Source organism: Cervus canadensis, chromosome 17 (genome assembly GCF_019320065.1).
Source record: "Cervus canadensis isolate Bull #8, Minnesota chromosome 17, ASM1932006v1, whole genome shotgun sequence".
NCBI lineage: Eukaryota > Metazoa > Chordata > Mammalia > Artiodactyla > Cervidae > Cervus > Cervus canadensis.
Window position 1 is genome coordinate 39,163,500 of NC_057402.1, and position 16,879 is coordinate 39,180,378.

The 16,879-nt window shown below is 52.3% G+C and overlaps 1 protein-coding gene across 3 annotated transcripts in view; it reads right to left on the reverse strand.

The window, feature by feature from the left end:
* The window catches only part of PCSK6 (proprotein convertase subtilisin/kexin type 6), a 165,852-nt gene that overhangs the window by 99,643 nt on the left and 49,330 nt on the right, over positions 1-16,879 (reverse strand). For all 3 annotated transcript variants that reach the window (XM_043489645.1, XM_043489643.1, XM_043489644.1), the window contains exons 3-4: positions 2,583-2,693; positions 1,967-2,110 (exon numbers count right to left, since the gene is read on the reverse strand). In XM_043489645.1, coding sequence (XP_043345580.1) covers positions 1,967-2,110; positions 2,583-2,693 — 255 coding nt within the window. The remainder of the gene's footprint in view (positions 1-1,966; positions 2,111-2,582; positions 2,694-16,879) is intronic.

A 16,879-nucleotide genomic window follows, 5' to 3' on the forward strand; every position in this document is an offset into this window, starting at 1 on the left:
CCTCCCTCCCCAGCCCCTGGCAGCCACCGTCTGCTTTCCATCTCTATGAATACAACTACTCCAGGGACCTCACCTACATAAGATTATGTAACAGAGTGGGATTAGCAGGCAGCCATTACTCTGCTCCCTGTTACTAGGCAACAGGGTTCCTCAACCATTACTCTGGTGCCTCAATGGGCCCCACCCCACAAGCAGCCAACTGTCAATGAGCAACCATTATTTGTGCTGCTCAGGTATTGGTCAGTGCTGCAGTGGGCCCTGACCACTAGGACCTGACACTGAGGAACCACTGTGGCAGTGATTGAGTCAAGGGTCAGTGGTGTGGTGGTCATCAGGTGGAGAGTGAGGTAAGAGGCAGATTCAGGCCTTCTCCTGGAGGCCCTGCAGCTTACCCTTCGGTGAGCTGGGGGCCCAGGAAGCAGACTGGAGACTATGGCCCTCAGGGCTCCAGAGCCCTTGCCAAGACCACCCACTAACTTTGCCCCAGGCCTTGAAGCAGCCGTGCACCTCTCCCCCATCCCTGTCTCTGCGACCTAACTAGCAGTGGCCAACTGTTTGGGTCACAGTCTGTGAGACCTGGTCTCCCCATTTGGGCAGCCTGAGGAGCCTGAGGGCCAGTGGGTTGGATGCCTGGCTCCCTCATGGCCCTGAGGGAGTTGCCAACTGAGACCTGTCTCCTTCTAGCCAGGACTGGGACCTTTGAAGGGTGAAAGCTGTGCCTTGGGACCTTGCTTTCTTGTCAGGACAGAGAATAACATTCATCTGGTAGAGATTTATAGGAACATCATTACCTGACCACCTGATCTCAGGAACAAAGGATCTGACACAGAGAAGTCTGCAACAACTAACCTCGCCTTCCCCTCACCTTTTGTTTTCACAGGGCCTCGCTGAAAGCTTTCAGTAACTTTGGGGTTCTTAGGGCACGAGCTATCCATCTGCTTGTATGAACCTATGATAAACTTTTCTCTGTGCCAAAGTCTAATGTTTAGTATTGATGGGCCTCACTGTGTGTTGGGCACACAGACTTGCAATTTCAGTAACAATCAGTTGTGTGTCGTTTTGTGACCCAATACTGTCTTCACGGTTCATCCATGTGGTAGCTATGCCTCATAATTCCCTTCATCTTATATTTTTAATACATATGTTTTTGCTTTATATACTTATAGTATCTGTATAATCTCCTATCTTCCTTTAAGACATGTTGTAAAAGCTCTGATTGTTGACTTCAAAACTGTCATCCTTTGCAAACTAGTATATACAGGGTAGATAAATAACAAGGTCCTACTATACAGCACAGGGAACTATATTCAATATCCTGTAATAAACTGTAACAGAAAAGATGTTTTACACATATATAGCTGAGTCACTTGGCCAGACGGCAAAAATTAATACATTATAAATCAACTTTACTTTAATAAATGTTTTAAGAAGATAAAATTAAAAAACTGACATTGTTAAGGGTGCATAACCATCTACCCAACCAACATGAGAGGACTGACATAACCGAGGCACCCAAGTGCCTTAGAATCTCGAAGGCAGTTCTCAAAAGTTACCACATGCCAGGTTCTCTTCTCTGCACAACTGGAGGATTGACAGGCAGAGGGTCCCTACACACAACCATCACACACACACACACACACACACACACACACACACACACACACCACACACACACCGACCTGAAGGTAAACAGACACACAGACACGTGTGCAGAGGGGACACCCCACACACACACCCATGCACACACATCTGAGCCTCTCAGGGCCCCAGCAGTGCCTGGGAACCCTCTCACACACCCCTGGCTCAGGGCCGCTGGGCTCACCAGCACCACCAGCTCGGTTTCCGTACTGTGACGTAATGCGGAGGGGGTCGGTGGGCGGGGCTTAAGTAGGTTATGCTGTAGTCCTCCCAGGTAATGACTAGCGCAGGTGAGGGTCTCAGGGAGCCAGGCCAAGACTCCACTTACGTAGTTTGGGGCCAGGTCGGGGTGATTTCTCTCTATGCCGTCATCCAGGATGGTGACCACCACGTTCTTTCCCGTGTAGCCCCGCTTCCACGCCGCCTGGACGTTCATTTCTGACCGGCAGCGGCTGTTCTTGTCACCACAGTGCTGCAGGCACAGGAGACAAAAAGGCCCCAGCACGGACACGCCTGACACAGACCCGCCAGCCCAGCAGAGGCGCTGTGGTGCTCGCGGGAGGACAGGGCAGGACCTTCCTTCCTCCTCCTGGTCCTAGCAAGAGTCCTCGAGGAGGGCTGCATCGCTCTCCCGCCCTGACCTGGCCAGTGTACACGGAAGGCCCTCCGGCCCCAGCCAGGCCATGTCCCCAGGGCTCTTCCTGGTGTCCCCGCCCTTCAGGGGCTCTGTCCATGGCTCACGGTGCCGCCCATCCTCCCCTGCTCCGGGGTCCCATCCCCCTGACCCTCACATAATGAAAGAAATTCACAAGACAGCATGTGCTTGACAGCACTGAAATAGGGGTTCTACACGCAAACAAATGAAGTGCGTCTGTCTGGAGCTGACCGGTCTCAGAAAGGGACAGGGGCCATGGGACAGGGACAGAGGCCCATGGCCTACTTACCATGTACCACATGTTGGACCAGATGGGATCGTTGAAATAAAGTGCCTGCGGGTCATTTCGCACCTGTCTCTTCACCCGGCGTTTAACTTCCTGTTGCTGGAGCCATTTCACCTAGCAGGGGAGAAATGCAGTTACTCTCTGTTTCAGCAGCCATCTCCTGATTCCATGTGGCCGCTTCGCAGGTGTTCCAGGTGTCCTTCTCCATGAACATCTAGGTCTATCAGACGTCTCAGATGGTTCATTTCAAGAAGACGTTTTCACTTCAGAGCAACCACCTTTGAAAGATGAGAACCAGTCTACATGGAAGGGAAGAGGACCACTCTTATGGAACTTAAAATCATCCTACTAAAAGAGACCTTGTGAAATTGCCAGTACTCTGGTGACCCTTGTCCCTAATTAAAAGGAAATACATGCTCAGGAATGGAGAGTGCAGAGGCATAAAAGGTGTCAGATGGTTTATTGGGAGGACACGGTTAACTATGATGATCCCTATAATGGAACCACAGCAACTACTGCAGACCTGGTACCAGACATGCAGAGAAAACCTAGGGAGGCACACAGCAAAATATTGATAGCAATTCCTGTATGCTGTTCATTTAAGATTTTACTGTTCATTTAAGATTTTAAAATTATTTTCAGGGTTTTATAAACTTTTTTCAATCGCCATGACTTGCCATCACAACCAAGGGAAAAAAGCTTGAGATGCAGGATAAATGTTATTTAAGAGCAGGAATCTTGGAGCCTAGCTGCCTGGATTCAAATCTGGGCCCAAACTCACCAGCGGAGTGACTTCAAGCAGGGAGCCTCCCTGGCCTCAATTTGCTCTTATCATCTGTGCAATGGGCATCACTGTGGCATTACGAGGGAGGATGGCATATAAAGCGTGCAATCAGTGACCGGCACACGGATGTATTGTCATCGTGTGTGTGTGTGTGTATGTGTGTGTTTCAAAGTGGAAGAGTTTTTTTTTTTCACTTTTAAAAGATAAGGGGGCTGGAACTCCCATTCCCTGAACCTAAACGTTTTCTTGGTCCAGCTGCTATGGATCCCCCAATCCCATTCTCCTGCCAATGGGACTCAGCTCTGCACAGGGGCTACAGTGGGCAGGATGGGGACACCCAGCCCTACTCTCAGAAGCTGGTGCTCCAGTCAAGGACTCCCACCAGGCAGCCCAGAGTGAGGCAGACAGGTGGCCAATGGCAGGGAAGGAAGGGGAGGAAGACAAGGATGGAGCCTTGGGCATGCAGAGCTGGGTGACCTGGAGGTCAGGCCAAGGCTGGTGACCCCAGGGGGATGAAGGCACAAAGGTCAAGGGCCAAGCAGCTCCCCTCAGACCTTGGCTTTGACCTACCCACAGGCTCCTGAGCGAGGAAAGTGGAACAGCCCCACAGCTAAGGGGAACCCTGATCTCCAAGGACAACATGCTCAGAAGGAAATGTCACCAAGGAAGGTTCAGCGATAAAGAACCTGCCTGCCAATGCGGGAGATGCAAGAGACATGGGCATGGCAAATAAAACTGCACAGTGAAGTATTCTGCTCATAACACCCTCTGATGGCATTGTGAGACTTCCCAAAGTATTACTGCCTGGACCAGGAAGCTTTAACTCGGTATAAAATGCCTAAGACCCTATGCCCTAATTGGCTGGGCTGCGTGCTGTAAGTATAGCGGTCATACCCCATGGACAGTTCAAGCTCCTGGGATGGGATGCTCCGGGCCCATTGGCTCGGCCAACTTGCTACCCACCAAGCTGAACTTCCCATCACAGAGGAGGTGGACCTTCCTCTCCCAAGGCCAACTGGGTGGCTCCCGCAAATCAGGCAGGTGACGGAGGGCACAGTGCCACCAATCACAGAACAATCCCCTTGTGGGATAAGACAGTAAGGGCTCCTGGTCTCAGTGGTTGATGCACTCTGGGTAAGAACCCAGTTGACACACAGTTTTGGGGGCAGGTGGTGACGACTGGGGGCTGTCCCTGTGGCGTGGTCTGGGGCAGCTCTTTCCCCCGGGACAGGTCACTGCAGGACACTGACAGCTCCCAGGCACTGTTAGGCCAATGGACCTGGATATAATAAATCACTCGCTAGGCCTGCACAGATGAACTCCTAGACGCCAGGCACAGAGGCTAACTCAGCCCGTGGTCACCTGGTCAGGGCCAATCCCCATCTCCCTTCCCCAGGCCCCAGCCATAGCCCTACTTCTCACCTGGCTCCAGGAAAGGGCAGAGGGTTCCTGTGTTCCATCCTCCTGCCATTTTCCAGACTGGCCCTTGTGTTTCTGGAGAGCATGGCCCCATGGCCCCTTACTCAGTGGCCTGCTCAATAACGCTGCACTGTCTCCAGTGTGTCCACTGCTGGTTCTGGTCGTGAGCATGAGTGTAAACACCGCTGATTCCCACCCAGGACCAGCCCCTCCTCCACACACACACACATACACACACCTCCACTCAGACACAGAGCTCTGCTCCAGGGGCCCCTCAGGTTGGAACCCAGAGTCAGCAGACCTCTCCAGGAGGGTCTGGGGTGCCGGTGACCCCCAATCAACTGCCTGAAACTGTGGCCTTCCCAAGGGGCACCTCATCGTGAACAGTGAGGCTGTTCATGACAAAGGAACACAGTTCAGGACCCTAAGGACATGTCATCTGTGGAACCAATACTTGCGCAGAGCTCAGAAACAAGTGAGCCAGAGCAGACCAGCCACAGGTGCTGAGACTGAAACCTTGATGAAAAAACTCCCTACATCTGAAGGTCCAGGACCAGATGGCTTCACAGATGAGTTCTAGCAAACACTTAAGAGATAACATACATCCTTCTGAAGTGAAAGTGAAAGCCCCTCAGTCATGTCAGACTCTTTGTGACCCCATGGACTATACAGTTCATGGAATTCTCCAGGCCAGAATACTGGAGTGGGTAGCCTTTTTTTTCTCCAGGAGATCTTCCCAACCCAGGGATCGAACCCAGGTCTCCTGCATTTCAGGTGGATTCTTTACTAGCTGAGCCACAAGGGAAGCCCAAGAATACTGGAATGGGTAGCCTATCCCTTTTCCAGTGGATCTTCCTGATCCAGGAATCGAATCAGGGTCTCCTGCATTGCAGGTGGATTCTTTACCAACTATAAGGGAAGCCTTCTGAAACTTTTCCCAAACCACTGAAGAGGAAGGAACACAGGCAGTGAGCTGGTGATGGTGGCGAGTCAGGCTGGGTGGGGCCTGACCGTGAGCTCTTCCTGCCCCAAGAGGCCAGAGCACAGGGAATGTTGTCCTGTTCTGCTGGCAGCCTGCCCATTTTACATGGCAGCTTCACTCCTGGTCAGCTCACTAGAGCCCTCAGAACTTCTAGGTGCTCAGACCTTCTTTTGGTGAAGATGGCAGGAGAGAGACTGCAGTGCACACTGGCTACCTGTCAGGGCCATGGGAGTATACTCAGGGAAGCCTGCAGATCTGCAGCCTGGGTCACATTAAGGTACACATGTGGCAGTGTGTGCAGGGTGAGAGCTGAGCTGTTGGGTGGGGCCCCAGCCTTCTTAGGAAGAGAAGTGATCACTCTGAAAAGCCTTAAGGTCCCTGGAGGGAAGGAAGGGACAAGAAAGTCCCTGTCGGCTCTCCATCACTCCCATTAGGTTTCACAGGGAGTTGATTGAGGCCTCCCAAAGGTGCTTTCACTCACCTAGAATGGGAGAACGTGGCCTGACTCAGGAAGAGGGTCTCTGCAACTGTAATCAGCTAAGGCTCTGAAGACGAGGTCATGCTGGATTATTTGGTTGTGCCCTGAATCCCACAACAAGCATCCTGACAAGGGACAGGCAGGGGGAGATTAAGACCAAGGAAGGTAAGGCCTTGGGAAGAAAATAGCTCCAGGAGCACCTGAGCTGCCAGGAGCTGCAGGTGGCAAGGCAGGACCCCCCAGAGGGACCATACCTGCCAACACCATAGATCTGGAGACTCTGGACTCCAGACGGTGAGACAATATGCTTCTGGGGTCTGAAGCCCCTAGTTGGTGGTGACTTGTTATGGCCCCCCTGGGATCACAACCTTGATCAGGGCTGAGGTGTTGCATGTCTTGAGAATTCATGAGGCTGTCCTACCTAACGTCGGACCTGGAGCCCCCAGAGGAGGGGCTGAGGGCTGTAACAGGGGCGCTGGGGTGGGAACTTAACGAAAACAGAGGGGCCATCCCAGGGTGCCCACCGCTACCAGCTCTGGCTGGAGCCCCCACCCTAGCCACCCTCCCCTGCACATCACTGGGCCCTGGACACCTGCCCCTGCTGTCCTCTCAAACTAAAGCTGCCACAAAAGTGGGTCCTGCCCGCCCACCCAGGGCCCTCTCACTGCCTGATTCTCCTAACGCAGGGCACTAAAACCCACTGTCTCCCCTCAACCCCCCAAGTCAGGACAAAGCAGGGGTCCTCTCCAACACAAGAGTCTCCTAAAGGTGTCAGGACCCCATCACCCACAGCTCACTATGGCTGTCATCTCCCGGCATCTGGAGGTCACATGACTCTGGGAGCGTCCCTGCTCCATGACCAACGCCTGATGCAGTCTGACCCCTGCCCAGGCCCCCTCTGGCCTGGCCTCCCGCCCGCAGGCCTGGTCTCATGGTGGGTGCCCCTTCACTGTGTTCCTCTCTACCCTCCCCACACAGGAACCCTGCCCTGATACCTGGGCCGGCCGGGGTGGGCTGCCAGGCTCCTGTGCCCTGAGCGTGTCTGTGCAGTGATGCCGCTGACATGGAGGACATGGACACGGACTCTTCAGGAGCCACCACCCTGCTCCCCAGGAGGGAAGGATGTGTCTCGGTCATGCAAGTCTCTCCAGCTCTCAGCCTGTAACAGGGTCCCTGTCCTCTGTCTTCCTTAAACGGCAAATGACCCCTGATGCTGAAAAGGGAAGCATGTCTCCTGGGGCTGGGGCTCCCCTGATCTGGCTTGTCCAGCACTGCCCACAGCTCTGGCTGGATATGTCCAGGTCGGTATGACCACCCTCTGCTCCCCACTGGCCTATGTGAAGCCAGGCCACTGCATTTCGCTCACCACTGTACTTGTGTGTGCCAGGCGATGTGAGGCATACAGTAGGAGTTCACTAAATGCTCTCTGAATGAAGGAAGGACATTAAATGAATATGCTTTAGATTTCAAATATAGCCATAGACAGACTTTCGAAACCACTGTGGAGCAGAGCACACAACTGGGTCTCCATGACCACCAGGGGAGCTGTGTGGACTCTATGTGGAAGATTGGTGCTTTGGGGTGACAGCAGGTTTGCCGCATTCGAGCCCAGCTCAGCACAGGTCATCTCTTCTGGGCAAGCCTCTATGACCCCATGTAAAGCGTTTTCATTCCTTCAGTCATATTTTGAAAGTGAAACATTACTCTTCTTCTTTAATCCATTTTCTGCATGTTTCCCATTAAACATTTTCATCATGAGATTTTACCATCTTCTCAAGATGAAGTGAAGAGAAGTGCATTCTTCAGGAGGCAACACCTCCTCCAGCTCTCTTCTTGAGAAGTCAAGTTAAAATTTGGCATCTGCTAAATGTCACTCTGCACTTGAGAGGAGGTAAACTTAAAAGATGCTGAGAAAGAGGTCATGTAAATGAGCAGGACCCCAGAACAGCCTTGAAAATTGTGAGTTATCAGGCCGTACAATGCTTGAATGTCGTGTGGGCAGGAGGCCCACGCCCTCTTCCCTGGGGCTGCTGGGCCAGAAGGTGGCCAGCAGGTCGTTCCAGGTGCGACAAGTGACAAGGGGCTGTTCTGAAGCTTTGTCCCATGAAAAAATGCCACCAGAGCAAGAATAGCCCTTGTACTCCACCCAAAGCTACCGCACACCTGTGTTCTGCTTAATGCCCTCCACCACCCACAGGCCCTGCCTAAAAAGCCCTGGGCCACCACCAGGAGCTGGTGGGGCCCAGAAGGGGGCCCAGGGGCTCTGCTCAGAGACAGAATGAAGGCCAACAGCCCTTCTCTGAGACCCTCATGATTACCCTCCCAGACCTCCACTGGCTCAAGGGGAGGAGCAGGAACTGAATCAAGCTGCCTGCCTCCTCACAGCCCCCAAGCTCAGCCTGTGACATGGAGTTCTATTCAGGTCCCGTGTTCGTACACAGCTGAGTCTAGGCAAGAGAGACAGTTCCAATCCACCTTCCCCTCTCTCCCTACCTCGGGGTCCTCAAAGTGAGGGACGCATCCTTCTGTCACCAGAAAAGGATGGATAGCTCCTCTCCTGTGTGTTGTAACAGAGCCAGCCATGCCTGCAGACCAGGGCAAGTCTCTGGAAGACATGAGAGGCTAGACCCCAAGTGTCTGGGGTCCAGATCCGAAGGCCTCTTCCAGGAGTGAGGCGAGCGGCAGGCACACTGGGAAAGTAAACCTGTGACCCTGTCGTCTACGCCTCAGCCTCCAGCCTGTGGAGCGGGGGTTGTATCAGCCCATCTGGGGCCCCTGCCTGCGAAGGCCTGGATGCTCACATTCCAAGTCCCATCAACACTGACTGCTCCCCACACCTGTTGCAGCACATGCTGGGCCAGCTTTCTACCAGCCGAGAAGCAGTGAGATGCGAACTCATGGTGTGAGGACCCACAAAAAGGAAACCATGCTCCCTGACCAGAGCACATCACCTTACAGTGTGTGACGTGGTCCTTCTCTGAAGACAGGCCATGGATTGCATGTGTAGGAAGTGAGCGGTTGCCAAGTGGGGGCTTCCTGCCCAGCATCCAGGGTCCCTGAAGGGTGGAGGGGCAGGCTCAAGTCCCAGGAGCCCCAGAAGCTGTGTGTTAGAGCCATGTGGATGTGAGCTTAGGGTTTCTTTCCTCCTCTGAGAGAAAGGGTGTCTACAGCCTTCATCAGCCTTTCCAAAAGGCCCGTGATTTCGGCCTAGTTAAGAAGCACAGAACTGAGGCCAACTTGCAGCGGTGGAGAGTGATTGACACCACACCCCCCGCCAACTGACCTCCTGGGGCAGAGGGCACCAGCCTCCTTAGAGCGAGTCTCAGGGAGACACCTGAGCCCCCTGAGGTACTACCCAGGGTAGGGAGGAGATGCCAGGCTGCTATAGGAACCCAAGAGCCTGGGCAGTAGAAGAGGCAGAAGAGAAGGAAGACAAACCAGAAAACTCAAAGCTGATCTAACACAGCCTAGACGCAACTCCACCCCCTCAACCCCCCCATGGGACAAAGGCCACTGGGGACCCAGGCACATTTCTACTCCTTTAGCTGGCCAGCACACAGGCCACCTCTCAAATCCTCTCTGCCAAAGTTGAATGACAGGGGCCAAGAGGTGACCGCTCATCGCTGGTATGAGTCAGCACCACCCCCCAGCAAATGCAGGAGACAAGACCGGACTCAGGAGGTCAGGGTCCTTGATTCATCTGAGTTCTCACTTCCCTGAAAGGAAAGGGGAAGCTCCCCCTACCTGCCCTGTGCCCCTGAGGATCACAAAATGGACAGGGGGCTGGAGCGCTGACTCCAGGATCACCAGCCAGAGAGGGATGCCTGGTCAGCCCACATCAGTGCTTCTGCCCTCTGGTCAATTAAAGCCCTCTTTAGGGCTTTTGTCACAATTTAAACTTCTGAAGTTGGGCATTCGGCAGTCGAATGACGGGGACGCAATCAGGATCACTGGGCAGCGGGGACACTGCCGGACCCAAGCGTCCTGGAGAGTGTTTCTCCCTCAGAGCTATAGGCCCAGGGACCCAGAGACACCTTTCTCGAACATCCCTGGATGACAGATGGGCGGGAAGGAGCTGGATTCCTCACTCCCCATGCTGGGCCGGTGTGGGCACCGGACATCACATCCAGGGCTGACCACAGGCCAGCTTCAGCTGGCATAAGCTCGTCGAGAAATTTCCACCCTCATCTCAGGGTCAGTATCACGACCTCTGTGAAGCATGAAGAAGGTTTCCCTTTTTCCCTCATTTCCACCACAACAAGGGAACAAAAATTAGATAAATAAAAATAGGATAATATGTGAAGTTAGACTTGTTAAAAAAAAAAGTCATTACATAAAAAGAAGTCCATGAGAAAACAGTAACAAATACAACTTGCTATGTGAACCTACCCTGTGAAAACTGACATCTGCTTCAGTAAACACTGAGGGTCCATCTGCTATTCACTGGGTGGCCTGCCGGACTTGGGAGTGAAAGCAAGTGAGGGTGGCCTGGCCCTGAGAACGTGACTAGCCCTCCCCAACTCCCAACCACCCAGGCACAAGGTGGGCTACTTGCATCTGAACCCAGCCCCTCCCTCCCCGCACCTCTCTGCAGTTCCTGGGCCTGGAATGCCAGGTCTCCTGGGAATGACCTGCAGTTCCCACCAGCCCTGTGCTAGTCCTGGTCACTACCAGATTCCCAGCAAACGAAGCCCTCCTCACTCCCACCAAACTCCCCCGAGCTTGGGCCCTCGGTCCTGGCAGTTTCTGGGGCGGCTGGAAACAGATTTACAGGAACAAGAGCAGGACTGAGGGCCGAGGGTCTGTCTGCTGCTCTGGATGGGCTCCCGGTGCTGGGAACCCCAGGGAGAAGGATGCCCGTGGGTCCCCAAGCCCGGTAAGATGGCACGTGCCCTGCAGCAGTGGGCAGCTCCAAACGTGGCTGGATGAGCTCTGGCCCTGTGGCTTTTGTGCTGGGACAATATCTAGACAGCCTGGACCCCTCCGCTCCAGGAGTCCCAGGGACCTCACAGACCCAGAGTGCAGACCTCCCACCACTTAGAGCAGCGCACTGAGTCAGCTGCCGATGGGAGGGTGCCTGGGCTGAGACTGGAGAGACACCAGGGGAGGCAGCGTGTGCACAGGCTGCTGGGGGAAGTACAGATGTCATCCGACGAGGATCACAAAGCCCAGCCTGGCCGCGGGGAGGCCAGACCAGGGGGCCTGGGGAGGACGTCCCAGGGCGGCAGTACCACAACAAGGGCTGGGCAAGGATGCCCACAGCTGGCCAGTGAAAGGGGCCATGTAGCATCCAGGTGACAGAGGACAGGGCTAGGGCAGGGGGGCAGGTGGGGACGCAGGACAAGGCCAGGACAGGGCTGCCCAGGCAGAGGAACAAGAGCTGGGGAGACGCAGCTTCTCTCTGAGACAGAGCTGCAGTTGGGACATTACTCGGCTTTGGGATACAGTGACTGCAGGACTCTTGGAGTTGTGTAAGTGGGACTGTGGGACTTTTTGAGGCATATAAGTGGAAGTGTGAGCTTGCTGGTGAAATCATAAAGCAGCATCTTTTAAAGCCTATTTGAAAATTCTGTTTGCCAGTTCATAGAAGCCAATCCACTAGACCCAGTAGGGTTGTGCTGAAATGTGCAGACAGCTGAAGGCCTCCCCGCCCCACACGGGTGGACCCAGTGGGCTATGTGTAGCAGTCCACCCCACCCCTCAGCACAACCCATCCCCTCCACCCCCAGCCCATCCCACAGTTCATCAACCCCCAGATCAATGCAGTCACTTCCTGTCCACGTGCTGGTATTTGCCAGGAACTTTCTGTTTGTTTGCACGCCTAGTGGCTCTAGCACACAAAACTCAGATAAAAGTCCCTCTGTGGTTAATGGAAAGATCAGCTTCAGTGTTGCATCACTGCTGGAGGAGAACCTGAATCTGATGAAGCTCTGGGGCAAAGTCCTGTCCCACAAACAGCATGCCTGCCCTGGTCCTGGAAATCACTTCCCAGCTCCCAGGCACTAAACAGTTGGAGCAGAGAGTCAACCCAAAGCCTCCCACTGCTCCATGAGGAGCCACCAAGGACCCCTGACAACATCTTTATCCTTCCATTTCCGTCATTGATCTGGCTAAGCACACAGTGGGAGGGCTGAGCCAGAGTCACCACTCTAAAATGTAAGGCTTGGAAGACGCAACATCCAACTATCAGACAGCTTGGAACATAGTCAGAACAAGTAATTTTTAAAACATTTGGGAGCCCTTACAGCTATTGGCTGGTGCTTCTGTAACATCCACCCTGCTCCAGACTCTTGGCGAAAGAACAAGTTAAAAACAAATGCTTTCAGTTGGCTTAAATGACAGCCCTTTGGAGAAACCCAGCGACTGATACCGCACCCGGATAGCAGGCTGGCTGTTCTCCCAAGAAGAGAGCAGGCTGGCCCACCAAGCTCTTTGAGCAAAATGGCCCTTTTCAAAGGCGGTTTAAAACATCAAGTAAAGGTGATTAGGGACAACAACTGCATGACCCTGGTACAGGGTCAGAGCAGAAATGCCTAAAGTATGTGCATGCCTGTGACTGAAGTCTTCAATCTTCCCTCCTGCTGGTGTTCTGTTCCGTTCTGTTTAACAAATGTACACTCTATCAGCTTTTAGGCGAAGTAGGGGTGGGCTTGAAATTCCATCACTTATCAAAGCAATTGTATACAATAGGGACCGGAGCTAATTAAAATGAAATACCATCTGCCTTTGATTGAACTTTATCCTAAGCCCTATAACATTCATCTCCAGTTTGGTCATTCAAACACGATGGCAACTGCATTCCAATGACTCTGGATAGTATTAAATCATCTTTTCCCTTTTTTATTATTAATTACACAACTCTCTGATCACGAAGGTGTCACAAAACACTTCGTTAATGTGGGAAAGCGTCCTAGTGCACTGCAGGAAAAGATAACACTAAGCATCTCTGTAAAATAGCTAATTTTACCTGATATTTCATTACAATGACTTGGTAGAGTAAATATTAGTCAGACTGACAGCTAACTGATTTGGTTTGCATTAAAACTAGACTGATTTAAACCGTTTCAGTTGCGATTCTGAATTTGTCGTTGGTTCTGCAGTCTATATGCTCTCCCTGGGGCTAAATGTTTAATGAGAACTGTGGGAAACAATCGCAATCACGTGGGCCTTGCGGGCACTGGAATGCACGGCTGTTTACCTTTTCTCTCCTCTATTGGCAGGGTGCTCCCACAGCAGCTCTGCCAGGAGCTGATTAAGAAGCTCTGTATAAAAGGGACTTTTAATTTGAAAAAAGTTAACTGGCACTGCCTGCGGGAGCTCCTTCCCTCTTCTTGGAGGCCACAGCTGATGACCGGGAGCCCCCGCCCACAGACCCAGAGTGAATGCAGTGCCTGGAACCCACCCACACAGCACAAGCCCATCACCACTGATGCCAAGGAGGAGCCAGCTGGGGCCCGCCTCAAGTCCTGCCCAGCTGTCTCCTGCAGCCTCACAGCCAGGCCCCCATGTCCGGCCCGGCTGGGGCCACGGGCCAGAGGCCCACCTGGTGGGCATCTCCGTGCTCCTGGACACAGGGTCACACTCAGCAGGTGCACAGTTAGTAATTCTGAAAGGAAGGGTGGAGCAGTTGAGTTGAATACCTTCAAAAGGCTTACAATTTAGACACTAGAAAAGAGTGAATCCCCCTACCCACCCACCCCCACCCCAAAACACAGGTTACATCTCCTATTTCACCTCCGCCATAGTTTTAACAATTGAGAAGCCACTTCAGTTCAGTTCAGTCATTCAGTCATGTCCGACTCTTTGTGACCCCATGAATCGAAGCACGCCAGACCTCCCTGTCCATCACCAACTCCCGGAGTTTACTCAAACTCATGCCCATAGAGTCGGTGATGCCATCCAGCCATTTCATCCTCTGTTGTCCCCTTCTCCTCCTGCCCCCAATCCCTCCCAGCATCAGGGTCTTTTCCAATGAGTCAACTCTTTGCATGAGGTGGTCAAAGTGCTGGAGTTTCAGCTTCAGCATCAGTCCTTCCAATGAACACCCAGGACTGATCTCCTTTAGGATGGACTGGTTGGATCTCCTTGTGGTCCAAGGGACTCTCAAGAGTCTTCTCCAACACCACAGCTCAAAAGCATCAATTTTTCAGCGCTCAGCTTTCTTCACAGTCCAACTCTCACATCAATACATGACCACTGGAAAAACCATAGCCTTGACCAGATGGACCTTTGTTGGCAATGTAATGTCTCTGCTTTTTAATATGCTATCTAGGTTGGTCATAACTTTCCTTCCAAGGAGTAAGCGTCTTTTAATTTCATGACTGCAATCACCATCCGTAGTGATTTTGGAGCCCAAAAAAATAAAGTCTGACACTGTTTCCACTGTCTCCCCATCTATTTCCCATGAGGTGATGGGACCAGATGCCATGATCTTAGTTTTCTGAATGTTGAGTTTTAAGCCAACTTTTTCACTCTCCTCTTTCACTTTCATCAAGAGGCTTTTTAGTTCCTCTTCACTTTCTGCCTTAAGGGTGGTGGCATCTGCATATCTGAGGTTACTGATATTTCTCCCGGCAATCTTGATTCCAGCTTGTGCTTCTTCCAGCCCAGCGTTTCTCATGATGTACTCTGCATATAAGTTAAATAAGCAGGGTGACAATATACAGCCTTGACGTACTCCTTTTCCTATTTGGAACCAGTCTGTTGTTCCATGTCCAGTTCTAACTGTTGCTTCCTGACCTGCACACAGGTTTCTCAAGAGGCAGGTCAGGTGGTCTGGTATTCCCATCTCTTTCAGAATTTTCCACAGTTTATTGTGATCCACACAGTCGAAGGCTTTGGCATAGTCAATAAAGCAGAAATAGATGTTTTTCTGGAACTCTCTTGCTTTTCTGATGATCCAGCGGATGTTGGCAATTTGATCTCTGGTTCCTCTGCCTTTTCTAAAACCAGCTTGAACATCTGGAAGTTCACGGTTCATGTATTGCTGAAGCCTGGCTTGGAAAATTTTGAGTATTACTTTACTAGCGTGTGAGATGAGTGCAAGTGTGCGGTAGAAGTCACTTAGTTCTCCAAAATTCCTAGGAAATGAGACATGCAGGGGCCTGGGGCCCTTTAGTGCAGTGCTTGTACCTGCACAAAACTCTCCTCCAGCAACAAGATACAGAGGAAGTGTATGGGACTAAAAATAACTGCAAACATGCACAGTTGGGGGAAATTCCGGACAAGATACAAAAAGACTAAAACCCAGCTGCCACTTCTCAAGAGCCTGGAACAGAAGCAGCGGACTGCACATGCCCCTTGCACTCAACACAACCAAAGGGGCTCAACACCACCAAAGGGGTGGGTGGACCACCTAAACCACCCCTCCAGCCTGACCCTGAACACACCCTGACCCTCACCCCATATAAGGAACCAGCTCCCCCCACTCCACCCACCTCAGAAAGCAAGCAAGCAAGGGAGCCTGTTGTTTGTTCCTGATCTCTCTGCTGCAGCAGGGACCCCAAAAAAGCCTCGCTTGAATCTCTTGTCTGGCCTCTGATCCATTGCTATTGCTGGGGGGGAGGCCAAGCATCCTGTTGGGTAGGAGAATGGGGATCAAGAAACCTCCCTTCCAGGGACAGCCCTGCAAGAATCTGCCTTGCAATACCAGAGACAAGGTTTCCATCCCATATTGGGGAACTAAGATTCCACATGCTCCAGAGCCTGAGTGCCATAACTGGAGAGCACAGACGCTGCAACTACTGAGCCCACTCACCACAACTAGAGAGTGTGTGCTGCAACTAACACCAGATGCAGCCAAATAAACACATTAATTAATTAAAATAAATAAAAGACATGTAGCCAAATAAATAAATAAATAAAAGACAAAGAATCCCACCATCCCATCCTGTTCACATGCACATCTCTGGGGTGGGGGTTGGTCATCCCCCATGCAAACAGCATGCCCTGCGCTGTGACTCTCCCTGTGGAAACAGTAACTCCAAACAAGCATGCCATCCTCATAAGACAGACCTCTGCGTGCTTAAGAAAAACTGTGGAGGGCACAGCAGCAACTCCCTTCTGAGCTTAGGTGAGGAGCCCCTGCGAACCTCAGCACCGCCCCCACCACCAGCTGCAAGGACCCCCGTGTGTCTTTGTGATGGCCACGTGCTCTGCACTCAGCCCTATGGTGACAAGGGCATGGGGTCTGCTCACTCTTCTCCAATGGCCCGTCCTGTGAGACTTAGCCACTACCACCTGGCTTTGCTTCTGAGAGGAAAAAAAAATGTACCAGCCCCTGTGAAAAGTGTCCTTCCAGCTCCATGATGTGAACACTCACAGGTCTCACCACAGCCCCACACAGCCAGGTGGGAGGAGGCACATAAGGTGCCCTTCATAAACACAAACTTCCTCTTAGCTGTGAGGGAAGAATGGGATTAGCACAGTGTTTGATTCTATCTCCTTCTGTTTGTCCACCCACTCACCATCCATCCAACCATCCTCATACCCACCCATAAAGTGAACTCAGAACCATACACTGTGTGTCCACCTTATCAGAGCCCAGCTCATGGATGGGCTGGCTCATGCACTGGGATGACTTCCCCATGCTCTTGAAACCAGAAATCACAAAGTTGTAACCGAAGAAGCATTCCCAG